Raw genomic sequence first — 17,622 nt, 5'->3', positions numbered from 1 at the left:
TAGCAATGTCCAGAAGCAAGTGAGCAAGAGGATTGTAGCTTCAGATGACTGGAGTATTACATGCAAGTTGGGAGAATTCAGAGATGATGGTAGACCACTGCATGTGTGGAATCATAAAGGGTATTGCCTGCATGTAAATAGCTTTGATTTCACCTTGGAAGCCGTAGGAGGCTGCTTTAGAATTTTATGCAGAAAAACAGACTTCCTGGTTGTATTTGCATATTAGGAAGATCCTTCACCTGTCAAGTGGAGATTGAAGAATGCAGGAGTAAAGAAAGGAAGCTCAATCACAACAGAGCTGCATAAACTAGCCAGGAGGTGAGCTAGGAAACAGGCAGTGGGGCTGGAGAGCAGTTTAGAGATCAGCAACTGTTACTGACAAGACTTGGTGTTAATTGCCCTCCACATATTGGAGGAAAGATTCTACTGGGGAATAAAGCATAGTTTTATTTTTGAGGATACCCACAAGATCACATCCATGACAAAGAATCTGGCTTTTAAATTCTGTCTGGGGCTCATGAAAAAAACAGAAGATCTGGCAGTCCTAGACCTATACTCCTGATCAAACTCCTGGTACCTCAGCCTAATTTTCCAGAACCAGTGAAGTTCATTAATATCCTTTTCTTAGCTCTGTCTCGTTAGGCCTATTTGATTTTCAGCAAACTGGTCAGGTTTGCACTGGCTAGAGTTTGTTTCTAATGGCTTTTATTGTCAATCCACGGTGAATACCTTTCTTGGGTTGTCTGGGGTCTTTCTTAATCTACTGCTCTCTTCACGTCCATGCTGTGACAGCAGGGGACAAAGACCGACATCTGAGAGCTGGGGATGCTGATGGGCAACTCAGAAGTGGCGCTGGGGGGCAGGAGGAGGTGTGACAAGCAGGCACACTGGAGTCAGGGTTGCTCCTTGGGGTGGCTGAAACAGCACTTCCTATGCCCAGCACATGGCATGTCTGAAAGAATTAAGAATCTCTGGAGAACATATAATCACATACCACTGTTCGTCTTTCTTTTGGCCCAACCACCATGATAACAGACTGGAGGACAGCACAAACAGGCTGCGGTGGGGCAGAGGGAGGGAGCTGGAAAACAGAGTAGTAGCCAGTTTATTTCTAAGCATTTGCAGCTGTCAGCTTGTTTGGGGAATTTTTTTTTTCTCTTTTTTTAGGCAGAGGAACAAAGTCCTGCTACACGGGATTGCTTTTCTTGGCATGACGAACAGACACTTTCTTGAGGAACGTACTGAGATAACACAAAACATCTGCTAAGAGGAATCAATCCTTGTAGCTGAATTTTCATCAGCATCAGCAAGAACATGAAGCTTCTCTCTCCCTCCCTCTCTCCCTGTGTGTGTATATATATACCCACAGAGATATATATATTCAGAGATATACAGATATATATATAATATAGTTTATAGATAGATAGATAGATCAGGAGTCAGGAGAATGGACGGGGATGAAGGGACAAGAGAATAAGTGGAAGAGGAGGATATCCATTATTAAGAAACATCTGTGGCATTCATGCGTTTTGTTTTGTTTCATTTTGTTTTGCTTTGTGATCCAATTGCATCTTGTTTTGCAAGTATTTTGGAAATGGTGTGTTCTCAGCCACGCTGCCAGAGGAGGTATGTTTTCTTTTTCCATGTGTGTGGGATGTTGTTTTTATTCGTGAACTATTGAGAAAGTGATTTTTATGACTTGTAGAGGGATCTTCACATCCCTCTTATTACTGGACTCTAAAGACGGAAGGGACAGCACAAAAGCTCTCAGACGTGAGTAACAGTTTCGAGGAGAAATGTGGGCACTTCTGGTTGTTACTGACATTCCATCAGGGGTCCCAAAGGATTGGCCAGGACATCAGGTTTCATCATGTACCCTTTGGAAGATCCTTGGAGAGCTCACATGGTATTCCTATGTCTTCCAAGTATACTTCCCAAGAAGAGTTTATCCTTTGGCGAGGACGCAGCTTCACCTGTCCTGTTTCATTTGCCCTCCTGCCCCGCTGTCTTGGCATTGATTGAGAAGAGCCGTCTTCCTAGCATTGGTAACATCTGCTGCCATTCGCCAGATGCTTCTGTGTGCCTGCTGGCACTGTGCTTCTCATTCAGTCCTCATGGTCTCATGAAGAGCTAGGTATTATTATCCCCATTCCTCGGACAAGGAAACTGAGGCTTTTGGAAGTTAGCAAAGTTGCTTAAGGGTAAGCAGCACAGAAGTCCCACAGCTGGAATCACCAGTGGGATTGAGGCCAGAGCCAAGAGCTTCACCAGTGTCCTAAACCCCCAGTGACATACATTTGGGAACCTGAAAGCCAAACTACCCTTTCCACCTTGTCTTCTAACAAGTCTTGTTTCTCCACTCATGTCAGTTGTATTAGGGTGAAATGAAAGGAGCTTAGAACCCTGCAAAGCTTCCTGGCAGAATGGAAAGAGCATAGGCTCTGAGACAGACAGACTTGAATTCAGATCTCTCTTCATCACAGACTCACTCTGTAAAGCTCAAGTCTGCCCCTTAGGCTCTCTGAGCTTTGATTTCAGGGTATGCACATGACACAGGAGCTCAACTCTCATTCCAACAGTCAGCAAGTATTTATTCCATACCCACCCTGCTCCAGGTGCCAAGCCACTAAGGAGACGTCACCTGTGAGGAGGCTGGACAGCATCCTTGCCCTCACAGAGCGGTCTAGGGCAGGTAACAGACCTGAAACAGGGATTCCCACAGATAAGTGTGGAATTACCATGTGTGATCTGTGCAGGAAAATTTCAGGAGCAGAATAGCAGAAACCGGAGAAGCTGAGTCTGGGGATAATGGGAGGCACTGAGCCAAGCTCTGAAGAAAGAAGAGGCATTAACCAGGTGCTTAGTAAAGGAGGATATCTGCCAGTTGTTTGCAGAACTTGAGGTGTTTGGGGGCAGTTCTCTGGTATCCCCGGAGACAACCTTTTGGTTCTCACTCTTCAGACCACCAAAGCCCAGGTTCAGCCCAGCACTGATCACAGACCAGAGTCTCATTCCCAAGTGTTGGCCTTTCTCTTCATAAGAAAAGAGAAAATGATGAAAATAGGAATGATTAACAGCCAGCTTAAAACACCCCCCCCCCACCCCACAATCTCCTGGACCTTCGTCAACCAAAGCATTTCTGCGTATTCTAAGGGACTTGTTCCTTTTTCGGCCTCCGTAACAAGATAAAATAAGTAACACAAGCCATTTAGGCTACTTATTTTCTTTCAGAAGTGCCTGAAAAGGAAGGATTGAATGAGATGTTTAAGGGCTTAGTGGAAGGGAGGGGCAAAAGGGAAAGAGGAGGAAAGAAAAATGGATTGAAGTGCAGAAATTACTGGAATTTTTATTAAATTTTCTTGGGGAGAAAAGAGATTTACTAAGTCAGAGATGAAAGGCAAATCTGCATGGGGCCCCAGAGAAATTATTATGTTTCATACTCAATTTAGCTCTCACACTGAATGTGGCTTGGAGATCAGAAAGCTGTGGTTAGACACATTCATAAACCCAGCAGGGCTCTGTCAGATGCAGGTTCCTGACTGAGTACCAAGGCTTCCTGAGCAACAGAGACAGGGCTGCAGGGCTGTCTCATCAAGACTTCAAGAGAGACTCCAGGCCTGCACTCTCCTCACTCTCCACCCTCACCCTAGCACCCTGTCCTGTCTCTTCCTCAGCCTGATTGCCCAGAAAACTCTCATCTTGCTTTGAGTCTAACTGGTGGGTAGACTTCTGCTAGAAACTTATATTAGTGATTGGTTTGGATTCTGGCCTCTGCTCAGGCATGTTGCTCGGCTCACTCCAAAACCTGAGCTCAGCCAGACCTGTTTCATGTTCATTAACTCTATTTCAGTACTGATCCATTTGCAGAGAGTAAGCTACACCTCCTGACCCAAGGCCATCCAGGCCCAGGGTTATCCTTGGACACCTGGATGTCCGTCAAATCTCTGTGGAGCACTAGTCTGAACACACTTGTTCAGTGTGGGCCAACTTCTTAGAGTCTGAAATTTCCCAGCTTTTAATCTAAGAGTCACAGGTGGTAGTTCAGGGTGGGATAGAGAAAGGGCATGTTCTGAGACTCAGTTAGTGATTGCAGATGACTTAGAGAACTTGTGATCAAAAGTTGTTTTCTATATCATCAATACAGGCACATATCTAACAGTTTGGGATTATTGCTGATGGTTTATCTGGATTATTATAAGACTAGTCAAAATTTAACTCCAAACCCTTAAGATATTCAGTCTATTTCAGTTAAGATTGCTGGTTAATATTGTCTGGCATTAACTTTCTAATTGAGTACAGTGACTGAAAATTAACTCTCACCACCTGAAAAAAAATAAAAGACTGAAAAGAGAAGAAGGAAGATTTCAAGGTAAAAAGAAAGTTTCCGATTTTTTCCTTTCCACACCCTGAACTGGATCACAGTGTTCCTCATGGCAGAGTTTTCTCTTCTCCCCAAAAGCAATATGCAGCCTTCCATGCTAGGACTGCATATATCAAGAGTCTGGCAAAAAGCTATCCTTTCTGCTGTGGGCTTTTTTATTTTTTTGCCTCCCGCAAACAGGAGATGATAGATTCACATCTTGACTAAATATGACCACTGCTCTTTTCTGATTCAATTTTGATTGATGAAGTATTCCCTGCCTTGCCTGTACCAGGTACTTTCAAAGGTGGAATCAAAGTTTAACACAGTCCCTTTGTTCAGAGAACTTACAGCAGTATAAGACATAAGTCTGAGAAACTAGTAGAAAATAATGCCAGGTAGATTATACTCCAGGGGTTATTTAGTACCTACCACTGTAAGTTCTTTGCAAGTTCAGAATTGATGTATTAATGTCCAGACTCCCATCCTGAAAATAAGGAAGCAGGAGGAATTTAATCCCAAAGTGTGTTACAAAGACCATGTGGTCAATGGGATACCAAAACTAACAGTTCACAGTAGAATACTCACTATCTGCATGGCAGTAATCTAAATCTTTTAGATGCTTATGTATTTAATCCGCACACAACCTAAGCTACAAATAACATTAATATATCCCTATTTTTCTTTAGGGATGAGGAAACTGAGGCTTAGAGACACTAAGTCATCTGCATATAACTACACTGTGAATAAGTGGTAAAGCCAGAAATGAAGCCTAGGAATTCTGATTACAGACTCTGTGTTTTAAATTGATAGCTATTATGAGCAAAGGGGAATCCAGAGTTAAAGAGGACTGTTTGTTATCGATGTCCTCAGATCCTTTACTATGCTTGGGTACATTGTAAACCTCTGCGAAAGCAGCATTTTTGCCAATATATTTGGCCTCAGAATCCTCTTTTTTTAGCCAAAGATCTCTCAAGATGAGTGATTTTTAAAACACATAATGGGGAATACTGAAGCGGAGGGTCTGTCATATCTTACGTACTCGAGGCAGAAGGAGGGCATTGGTTATGGTCCTGACGTTGGGTCATTTGTGCCATGCAGACCAGAGGTTGCACTTTGCTCAGACCCAGCCATGCACAGCTCCCCAGGTCCAGGCTGCCATTGTAGCTAGCCGAGTGTCCATTTGAGGTGATCCAGTTGCCTTTCTTCTTCCAGCTGCTGAACTGGATTCTTTTAAAACAAATATTTCTTGAGCTCCTTCCACAAGCAAGCTAAGTGCAGGTCATAAAATGGTGTTCTTGGCTGGACAGGATAGCTCACGCCTATAATCCCAGCACTTTGGGAGGCTGATGTGGGAGGATTGCTTGAGCCCATGAGTTTGAGACTCCCCCCTGGGCAACACAGCGAGACCTTGTCTCTACAAAAACATTTTCAAAAGTTAGGCAGGCGTGGTGGCATTTCCTTAATTCTCAGCTACTTGGAAGGCTGAGGCAGGAGGATTGCTTGGGCCCAAGAGGCTGAGGCTGCAGTAAGCTGTGATTGTGACACTGCACTGCAAGCTGGGTGACAGAGTAAAACTTAAAATGAATAAATAAAAATAAAATGGTGTTCTTCTCCCTCACCTTCCTCGACACCATAGAACCTGTAATATGCTAAAGAAAGACTGTTTTGAAGGCAAATCTCTATCTCCTTTTACCTATGTGGCCTGGGGCAAATGCTCTAACTGTTTCCATTTAGCGGAGATTGGACACTTCCTTGTAGCACCATGAAGAAAGAAAACCACTTCAAATCAATCAGTTTTCATGAACTGACTCTCTGGAGCCTGCCAGGAAAGGGAGTGCGTGAGCAGGCTGCACCTTGTTCTATCTTGCTGCCGTGAGGCCAGTTACACAGAATGAGAAAGTTCCAGAGTCTACAGAAGAGGTGGACATCTGGGTCTCTCCATCTGAAGGGACAACCTCTTCCAAGTCCCACCCTGTGATGAAGGTTTATTTAAAACACACGCACACATACATCTGATAGTCCGTAAGGCAGAAGAGAAAAGGGTAAAAATAGCATACAAACTATAGAATTGGCCCCTGAGCCATCAATAAATAGATAAATTTTTCAAATGCATGTAGCTTTCCTGTTCTTTTCCCCATACTCTGTGAGCTGGATTTTGTCTCTGCCTCAGCAGTGGGGTTTCCTAGGCTCTTGAGGGCTCCCAGCCTCTGGAGTTGGCCTGGGGTGACTGCAGTGCATGCTGAGCATGTCTCGACTTGAACCATTTGTAGCTTTTGCTTTAGAAGAATGAATTACATGCAAGGGAGGAAATGGTGGAAGAGTGGGGCCTGACATAGCAGCCAGAGCCACAAGATTCTGAGCCTGGGGTCCCACCTACCTGAGGAGTTCAGGTGAGAAATAACAAAAGTAGGACTTACTCCCAAAGTTTCTATTAAGTGCCAAGCACAGTCCAGATACTATTATAAAAATAGTACAAAGTAAATTTATCAGTTTTATAATACAGTTGAGTGATGAAGACTCAACTAAACTAAAGATCTAGATTAAAATCTTAGCCCTACTACTTACTGGTTACAGAGGCCAACCTGCCCACAGTCATACAGCTGGAAGGGAGCAGAGTAAGAATTTAAAATCCTTGCCCTACTACTTATTAGCTGTGTAGGCAAGTTAGCCTATGTAGCTAGTAAGTGGTAGGGCTAAGATTTTAAACTCAGTCTTCCAGATTCCCAAACCAACTACTCTAAAGCCATAGCCCAAAATGGATAGGCAAGAGGAAAACCCCCTTCAAGGCCCAGAAACAAGGTCAGAGACCAGGTATGGAAGGGAAGGCACAGCCAAGATTTCCAGGCTGAGCAGAGGCAGAGATGGGGGGAACAAAGCAGCTTGGAGACCATCTGAAGGGGGGCCAGCAATTGCCATGAGCATCCTCAGTGTGTCCAAGACTTTGCCTTATCTGTAGTCAGTGTGGGGGGTATGGGGCCTGGTTATAAGGGCCACACAGATAAACCGGCACAGCTGAAAGTCCTCGTGTCCCCCATTTTGGGATTTTAGAGTCAGGCTGACTTGGTTCAAATCCCAGCCCTACCACTTTTTAGCAACCAGAATTCATGCCACAGAGCCTCAGTGCTATTTATCTATGAAACATTAACAGGAATAATAAAACATATTCCACAGATACATTATGAGGATAACACACATCAACTTCCTGGCATTGTCACCAAGTGGGATACAGGACTTCCCTTGTGAAGGGAACATACCTATCTTAGAGGGAATTCCATCACTTCTGGGACTCAGGCTTCAAAGACTCCAGACCCTCCTCCAGCATGGCAGCAGTAGTTCTCCACGGAGAAAGCAGCCCATAACTCTGCATGCAGCTGCCCTCCTCCTTCTCCTCGGCTCTACCTTGCCCTCAACCCCAAATCCCAGCATCTGTTGCCCAGGCAGTCAGCTGCCAAGCTGTGCCAGAGCCTCTCCCTGGGTTCATTTGGTAAGTTGCCACTTTGTTGTGAAGAAAAGCCCGCATCAGTGCTGGGACCCAACGGAGGCAGATCTTGTCACTGCCGCCTGCCAGATGTGTTCTATCTCATCCTGCCCTGGGGTCCCAGGTGATCCCATTACAGTGTCTCACCAGACGGCTGCCACTAGCTTTCTGTGGAGTAAAGGACAGCAAAACTCCAGGCTTCCTCAGGACTTGGGGCATGCCCTGTGCACAGCTCTACAATTTTGCTGAAAGGCTGGTGATCATTTCTACCTTTCCTTGACAAGGGTAATTCTTTTCCTTATAACAACAGATCCTACTTTGTAGAGAGAAGGGAGGACATTATCATTTAATAAGCTCTCACTATGTTCTAGACACTGTAGGAGGATCTTACGTTAATACCCTCCCAGCCATGTCAGGAAGACCTTATTATCACCACTCTTTTATAGATGAGAAACCAAACGTCAAACACCTTGCCCACAGTCATACAGCTGGAGGGGGAGCTGAGTAGGAATTCAAACAATCTCTGTTTAGCTTAGGAACCCATTACAACATGTCACCACTTAAGGAAAGTGTAAATAATAAGACAGCGTAACCAGCCTTTGAAGGAAGTGGGCTTTCAATCCTGCAGTTTGTCGCTTTGATGGAGCTGGGAGTAGTCATCAGACAGGAAATCTGAGTGACTCCATTGATCACTAACCCTTTTGGTGTTATGAAAAACAAGACCTCCTCCCAATTCTTACCTTTCTCAAAGAGACGAAGGGAGAATCTGTGTGATCTATGATCTGTGAAAGTTATTGAATTTGCCCACCTCAGAAACAGTATGTCTCAGGAAAAGCTTTGCAAACTGGTAGCTTGCAAAGTACCAATGTAACTTAGAGGGGTGTCTTATTTTGACTCATGGTACTTTTTAAAACTTCAAATTAATTGCTAATGTTTAAAAAATGCAGCAGGTCCACATAGAACTCCAAATACCTGAATTATGTTGAAAAATTACAAGTTCTAACAACACTGGGCCTCCCTCCCTATATGGCCAGTGTTGGCTGGAGTCACAGCAATTGCTTCCTTTGATGGGGTGGTAGAAAGTGCTTTCTAGTTTGCTAACACCACCCCCACCCCCACTCCCTATGACTCCTGTGACAGGGGGTGCCAGTCTCCCTGTAGCATTGCCCTCAGACAGTTTTCTGGTATTAGGGGAAAGAAGGAAAGGATCTTTCCCGTCATGGTTTCATTCTTTCTTCTTTTTTTCTTCTCTAGGCGTTCCCTTTCCAAAGAACTTTCTTCAGATCTGCAAGAAAATCCTGTGCCGCCTTTTCCGGGTCTTTGTCCATGTCTACATCCACCACTTCGACCGGGTCATCGTGATGGGTGCAGAGGCCCATGTCAACACTTGCTACAAACACTTCTATTACTTTGTCACAGAGATGAACCTCATAGACCGCAAGGAGCTAGAGCCTTTGGTAAGTGGCACCATGCAATAATGGTACCCAAGTCACCCCAGGAGCTCAGCCATTTGTCATAGTGCATTGTCAATCCCTGAAAAATGCTCACTGATGGCTAGCTATTAGCCAGAAGGCTGCAGAAGTGGATGGGGTTTAGTGGTCAGCCAACAGCCAGGAGATGCCAAAATGTCCACTGACACCAAATAAGTGTCCAAGATTGCTCTGCAAGAGGTGGCAGAATGTGGTGGGAATATAACAGTTTGGGTCAAAGGGAGTAGCTTTAATTCACAGCTCCGAAGTCATTCTTCCACTTATAGAATTCCTTAAATGGGCATCTTTGATATATTATCTCTCACTCTGTTGATCAAAGATGATCAGAAACATTTCTTCAGCCAGCAAACAGATCTTTAGCACCTACTATATGCATACAGTCAGATAAAACTACCTTTGAGCAGCTTTCACTCCAGAGATAGTGACGGAAGTTAAGCCCTAAGAAAGAATACAGTTTTATGGGGACTTTGCTTTTCACACTGAGTTTTCTGTGATGCAATTTCAATGAGATGTATTAGAGTAGAGAACATTTGATCTGATTAAATCCTTAGTGTTACTATGTTTAGGTGAATGAGGACTACTTTCATTTTCTTCATAAGCTGTCTTTCCAGTGGCACTCAATCTGTGCTTCAGAAGGCAAGGACCCCTGAAAACCTCATCACAATGTGGATACTTTCATTTCATCTGAGTTTATTTGAATGACCAGAGTACTAGGGCCAGCTGTCCTCTTTTACCACACTGTATCCCTTTATCTTTATGTACCTATTTTAAAACACAGGTTTTATTATTTTTAGTTTTTCTTTAAGGCAGGGTCTCACTCTGTCTCCCAGTCTGGAGTGCAATGGCAAGATCATAACTCACCATAGCTCACCCTCAACTCCTGGATTTAAGCAGCCCTCCCACCTTAGCCTCCAAAGTAGCTGGGACTACAGGCTGGCATGTCCTCTTTTTTCTTTAAAGAGATAGGTTCTCACTATGTTGTCCAGGCTTGTATCAAACTCCTGGCCTCAAGCACTTCTCCACTCTTGGTCTCCCAAAGTGCTGGGATTACAGGCATGAGCCACCACGCCTGGCCAGGTTTTACTATTATTTAGGTATGGTAAAGCTTACAGATCAGATGACTGTCATCAGAAAGAGAATTTGTTATACTCACACATCCCAAGAGACAGAGCCATGCCATACCACAAGTGAGCACACGGGAAAGCACCAGGGCTAGTCAGGAGGCTAGAGGGAGCAGAGAAAGCATGGGCAAGACCTTCACTGTGGTTTTCATGGGAAGGAACAGGCTAGACAGGGTAAGCAGGTTTAGGGTTGGCTAATTTGAATGATCTCCAGAGCCTAGGGGTTATACCTAATTATCTGGTACTTGGCCCTAGGGTGGTTAGTGGGAGACCCTGATGGTGGAGGTATTTGGGATGCAGGCTCTGCAGGATTGGTTTGTATTTGTTGTTGTGTAAACAGCTTGAGGGCAAATTGTTTACCTTCACTAGGAATTGGCTAGCTCTTGGCGAGGCAGTCCCTCCAGGGTCAACAAGGCCCCTTTCATGTTAGAGAATCAAAATGCAAAAAAATAAAAGATATGTTTAATACAGTACAGTACTTGTATCTGGCAAAGAAGATGGTGAATTTCACATGTCATCTTTAGTGTTTTTCACCTTGAAATTTATTGTGCTGTGAGTCTATGTGGCAAATATATATATATATATCGCATTGCTCAATAGTCCTGGAACAACGCAAGACTTTCTTTTCCTTGAGATGGAATCTGACTCTGTCACCAGGCTGGAGTGCAGTGGTGAAATCTCAGCTCACTGCAACCTCTGCCTCCAGGGTTCAAGCGATTCTTCTGCCTCAGCCTCCTGAGTAGATGGGACTACAGACAACACCACGCCCAGCTAATTTTTGTATTTTTAGTAGAGACAGGGTTTCACCATGTTGGCCAGGATGGTCTCTATCTCCAGACCTGGTGATCTAACTGAGTTGGCCTCCCAAAGTGCTGGGATTACAGGCCTGAGCTACCACAACCAGCCAAAAGCAAGACTTTTTGGAGTACACTTGAGATGCCTCACATCTTTACTTTAAAAAGAGCTCATTTTCTTCATTGTCTTTTACAAGAGCTTTCTAAAAGGCTCTCGGGGGCAGGGACTGAGTTGTCTCTCAATGCAGTTGGACAAATAGCATGGAAAGAAGCTGCAATTCATTGACAGCTGCGTTTTATAAAGGCTGTTTTAGGTAAGCAGCCTCTACAGGAAGATAAGGTTGTGCAAACATCTCAAGAGAGTTAAGACTGGAAACTGTTGACAAAGCCAATTTCAGAAAATGTCAAGGATAGAGGAAAGATAGACAAGGGCAATGTAAATGAAGAGCCGGGAGAAACCACAGCAATCTCCTAGATGGTTTCATTTCAGTTCTCTTCTGTGGCCATGTTCAGGTACATGGAAAATACCTTCTCCAAAGGCCCACAAGAAGGAAGAGGCTGTGGGAGCACTCACACTTTCAGTTTCACTGAGCTAAGGGATCACAAACACCAGGATAGAGCTGAAAGTCAGTTTCTCCTTTATGCCTAGAAGCATAAAGACAACATTGTAGGATAAAGCTGCATGTCAGTTATCAAGCAGAGAAAAGCTTTCTTTGCCATCAGAAAACTCACTTATTTTCTATAATTGAAGGAAGGGCTCCAAGGCAGTGCCAGGACCTAAAGTCTCAGAGTCACAGAATGGCCTCAAAGAAGTCAGTATCCTAGACAAGAGCCTCTTTGGGGGCCTGGGAGAAAAACTTTGATTAGGTTAACCAGTTATTTTGTAACGGTGTAAGTGAGCAAGAAAGGTATCAGGTTTTATTTCCCCAGAAGTTTATATTTCTTTAAATCTTGCTTGCAGTACTATACTTCCTACATTTGTGTGTTAATTATAATTACAGGGAAATTCATGCTTATAAATATTCATACTTTTTAAATGCTTAATTGTCTGAACTTATATATTTGTTTTATACTCATCAAAACCTATAAAGGAACAGAAATAGATATTAAGAATGTTTCTGAGGCGAATCATATAATGTCAGGTTCTGGACATTTAGCACATGCAGTGCCCATTAAGAGTAGATTGTTTATGGCTTGTGGATTGCTGTTGCTGAAATGACCATTTCAACAGTTGACAGCTCCAGGACACCTAACTGCTAACACTTGCAATGCACATACATCAGGCATAGCATCTCAAGTCAACACATTTTTATTTGATTTGCATATATTGATACTTTATATATGCAACTCAAGTTGCTCAGATATTCTATGTACATAAAAAATTTATGCTCTCAAGAAATTTACAATACAGTCTGAAAAATATAATAAATGTCACCCATTTTTGGCCCTCAAAAGATGAGGAAGGAGTCAGGCATTTGGCGTCACATTCTAGTTGTACATTCCTTAGAATCTAACATAGCTGGGGCCAGAAGGGCAGCATTTGTCCAGCCAGTTTCCCTTAGAACATCGGCATTCCCAGAGTTCCCACGCCACCAGTGGGACATTCTTGGTGTCATGCCTTGGGAATCCACAGTATGGAACTCAGAGACCCCACCCCCGCCACTGCCTCATGTTTCCCTCTGCCTTGCGTCCACCATGCACAGCCACACATCTCTGTTTGCTGTTGTCCGCTGTGGACTGAGTATCTACCACACAGGTTGTGTTGAGGATCCATCCAGCACCCCACTGGGGTAGGAGAGTCAGTATCATACAGTGGCTAAGAAAAGTCTTAGACCCTGTGGCTTCCAATCCTGGACCCTCCATTTACTAACTTGCAATCTTGAGCAAGATACATGGCTTTTCAAAGCTTCATTTTTCTCATTCATGGAATGGGTATGATAATAACAGTTATAAAAATTAAATGGGTTAGTTATGTGGCAAGTGCTTAAGAAATGTTAGCTGAGTGAGATAATTAATGATGGTATAGTAGCTGGCCTGTAGCTAGTGGAAATTTCTGAATTCTCCCTTCTCTAGCTCCCATGACCCCTTTCTGTCTTAGTGATTGATTCCCTAGGTAGACTTCCAGCAGATGTAGTTAATTTTATTTGTACCAGTTGCTCTCATGGGATTATCAACTCTTTGAGGGCTAGGAATATAAAGGACATATTCTTGCCTTGCTTAGGGTACCTAGTACCTAATCAATGTTTAATATATTTTTGAACTGGGGAGAGTGCTTTAAGGATGATGTACCTCCATTCAAAGGGATTACACACTGGTCACCCTCAATACACCTGTCATCTCAGAATGTGCCTGCAGACCTCCACTTACCCATTTGCATGTTGGAAACAATGCTTCATCCTATCAGATTAGCAATAGAGATTGAAAGCAAAATAAGGCAGAGAGCAGGGATGCATCATCAGCTTTAGGCCTTACAGAGAAGGACAAGGCGTCAATTCTCAGTCATTCTCTGTTCCAAATTCCAGACAGATCACCCAGGAAATCTTGAATCCTCTCATACTGCTTTTGTGCCCTGGTGTGTCAGGCAAAGGGTAACCAACTCTCCCTGTTTTAGCAATGAAATTCTCATGTCCTGGGAAAACCCCTGGTCTCTGTCAAACTAGGATGGTTGGTCACCCAGGCCTCTGAATGGGAATACAGTTTGGAATTCAGAAGCTGGGAAGAGGTCACCCTGGCTAGCCTGGTGAAGGCCAGCACTTCATCCACCCAGAGCTTGCCTCTTGGCTCCCATTGGGACCTGCTGTTCAGCTGCTGTGGCTGGCAGCCTGGGAACCCGGGAAAGCACTTGCCATTTCACTTGGTCTCCAGCAAGGAGGGGGAGCCTGGCACACTGACACAGACAGACGTGACAGAACTAGATCGTCCATTGCTCATGCAAATGCAACAGCTGAAGATAACTTGAACTCAAGCAACTTCACTGTTGAAGGAAACAGCCCAAATGATGCTGATAATCAGAAAATGGGCCAGGCCCTGATTGAATGAGCAGGCTGCTGTTGGCCCATGGCTGCCAAGGAGTCAAATGACAGAATTAAGCTAATCAGAATTATCTTTAGCAAGCACAAATAGCCTGCAGTGTTTTGTTGGCCTTTCACTGAAAACAAAAGCAGACTCAGAGAGGGCTGTTAGCAATGCCGTAGTTGTGAATGGAGAGCTGATTAGGGCAGTGGAGGGGAGAGATTTGTGAGGTGGGGAGGAGAGACAGGAGGGGACTTGTTCACCCTAATGTACCTGCTCATCCGTATGTGACCCTGGTCCAGGACCTTCCCATTCTTTCTCCAAGGCTCCATTTTCTTGTTTCTAACAACGAGGGTGATTATACCATCACCCACCTTGTAGAGGTGCTGCAGTGGAACCGAAGTTTAGCACAGGGCTGTTCTGTTACCTTATAGCAGGGTGCTTGGACCATAGGGGTTTCTCAGAAGGAGTCCACATACACACACACCCACATCAGAATCTCCTAGAGGAAATGTTTTATAAGTGCATTCTTGGGCCTCACCCCAGATACACTAAATCGGAATTATTAAGATTAGTGCCTAGTACCAAGCACCCTCAGTCTGCATTTCAAACTTTAATGTGCATTTGAATCACCAGGGGATCTTGCTGAAATGCAAATCCTGATGCAGTACATCTGGAGACTCGAGAATGTTCATTTTGCTCCCTCATGATATTGATGCTGTTGGTTCCCAGACCACACTTTGAGGAGAAACAACCTAGATGACAATTACCCTCAAATTTGAAAGTTACCGTTTTTAGCACTTCCATCTCTTCTCTAGGATTGGGAGTTAGCTCAGTGGGGTGGGAAAGTAAAGCAAAAATAAAAATAAAAAAGGAAAGAAAAAATCTAAAGATCAGTGTTTGCCAAGAGAGCTCCTCAAAATGCCAGTCCTGAGTGATGGTCAGTGAAAACAGACTTCCCTCTGTGGTCGATCAAATGAGTTTACAAAATTCGACATCATCTCCACTCTTGAAGATTTACAGTGTACAATAGCATATCAAAGGCTTTGAGAAGGTATCCAGTAAAGAAACTTGTTCAATTTTGTGTAACCCACCCAAATTAACTGTATTTGGCTACTGGGCTTTTTTGTTATTACTCATTGATATCTTAGAGATATCCTGATCCATGGAACACACCCTGGGCAGCACTGCTTACCTTTGTGTTGTGATGTGTCTCAGATTTTGTATATTTTCCTCATGCCTCCACCCTGGCCCCTAACCACACAGCCACCACTGTCTCATGGAGAGGGATGGGAGAGGGAAGTGAAACTCCACATGGGAGGGCTTCACACACACAAACAAGAAATGCAGTCCTGTTCACTGTTGCTCCTCGTCCTCCCACATCATTGTATGACAGACACCCCATCGTGGAATTCTTACCATGAGCATGACACACAAGCATTTTCAAGAAATAATAACTTCATTTCTTCAGTCCGAGGTAATTGATTAATTCCTCTTTACATATATTATTTCATCTCCTCACACTTATTACTTTTTTTTTTTTTTGAGACAGGGTCTCACTCTGTCACCGAGGCTGGTGTGATCATGACTCGCTGCATCCTCTAGCCTCCTGGGCTCAGGTGCCCCTCCTACCTCAGCCTCCTAAGTAGCTGGGGCTACAGGCACATGTCACCACGCCTGGCTAATTTTTTAACTTTTTGTAGAGACAGGGTCTCACTATGTTTCCCAGGCTGATCTAGCACTCCTGGGTTTGAGTGATCCTCCTCCCTCGGCCTCCCAAGGTGCTATGACTACAGATGGTGCCCAGCCAGACTTGTTACTATTATTTCCAGCAGATGTGATGGGCAGTTTCTCAACATCTGAACCACATTCCTGTCCATCCCTCATCACTGCCATTTTGTCACACCAAAGCACATGCCCCACCCCCAATGTGTGAGTGCCTCTTGGCTAAATAATTAAGACTTATGGGTAGGCTTCACCACCAAAACCATGCTTTAAAAATGGGTGCTTTTTAGAACAATTTGAGGACCAAAGATTTGGAAAGCTTTGTCTCATAAAGGCCCAGCCACAAGCCTATCCAGGCCCCAGCATATGCTGACCTCGTGTTGCCCTAAGAGGCAGCCAGGCCACCCCTACACTTCTCTCAGAGCTGCTTGGGTGAGTGTGATAGCAAAGGATGGCCTGCAATGATAAGATGAAGTCAGGACTGTGAAAAGCAGCAGAACCTCTCGCATGAGCCAGAGCTACTCCCTAAAATAGCCAGCAATGAAGAGCCATTGTGGGGCTTCTGAAAGGACCCTTTCTTCTGAAGCATCATCTGTACAGAGGCCCCTGGGTTGCTTCTTGTCAGGCGGATTCTTTGGCTTTCAGCCAGATGGCTTGGACATGGACACAGCCATTGTGGAAGAGCTGCAGCCTGTGAAGCTGTCAGTTTGGGCTTTACAATGGCATTTCCACTTACGTTATCACATTAGTTACCACATAGGGCAAGACAGGTAATGGCTCTGAGCCCCAGTTTCCCGATCTGTGAAAGAGAGCATCCCTAGAATTCTCCCAGCTTGACCTACTGAGATTATGATCTTTGACATGGTATGTCAGCAGCCTTGTCATCTTTTATCCAAGACAGCCTTTTCTCTTTGCTTAGAGAGGTCTTCGTGGACCTTCGTGGGTTCAAGCCCACCCTGGGTGTGCAGCAGAGGGGGTGTACATGTTGCAGAGAGTAGCTGGAGGGTGCATTCATGGGGCTTTGCCCGTTCAGATGACAAGTATGTGTGTGTCCAGGGTGGCATAGGCTGTTGCTGGTTGTTCAGGGTAATGCAGAGGCTCAGAGATGAGGGGAGAGCCTGCCAGAGATCATTTTAGGAGGCTTGGCAGATGTATTTTAAAGTGTCAGTTGGAAAAATAGCAAAGACATGTGACTATTTCCAATGAATTGCCTTATGCTGGGTAACTGGGGATATGGCAAAAATAGCCACATGTCTCTGCCAGTCCTATTTATTCATCCCTTGTTGATGTCTAGAGAACTTTTGGTTCTGGTTTATAGGCTGTCGGGTGGTTAGTTTTTGTTTTGGGGTTTCTCTTTGTTTTTAATTTCGTCAGGGATGAGATGTGGCCTCATTTACTCTGGGGCCTAAAATATGATCAATTACAGTTGAAGATGACTCCCCTAAGAAAACTGCCAGCATATAATATTAAATAATAAAAGCAGGATTCAAAACTATGCTGGAAAATCACTAATCATATACCCATAGATGATAAAGGAAATAGAGCAAAAAGTGTCAACAGTGGTTTTCTCTTGGTGTTATTGTAGATAATGCTTTTTTTTTTTTTTTTTTTGTATATACTTTTTGGGCCTTTTTCTAAG

General features: G+C 44.1%; 1 protein-coding gene across 2 annotated transcripts in view; it reads left to right on the top strand.

Annotated features, from left to right (window-relative positions):
- The window catches only part of MOB3B (MOB kinase activator 3B), a 216,397-nt gene that overhangs the window by 172,688 nt on the left and 26,087 nt on the right, over positions 1–17,622 (top strand). For both annotated transcript variants that reach the window (XM_078370411.1, XM_035307422.3), the window contains one exon: positions 9,096–9,298. In XM_078370411.1, coding sequence (XP_078226537.1) covers positions 9,096–9,298 — 203 coding nt within the window. The remainder of the gene's footprint in view (positions 1–9,095; positions 9,299–17,622) is intronic.

Source organism: Callithrix jacchus, chromosome 1 (assembly GCF_049354715.1).
Source record: "Callithrix jacchus isolate 240 chromosome 1, calJac240_pri, whole genome shotgun sequence".
Lineage (NCBI taxonomy): Eukaryota > Metazoa > Chordata > Mammalia > Primates > Cebidae > Callithrix > Callithrix jacchus.
This window is presented reverse-complemented; position numbering and strand designations above follow the sequence as displayed.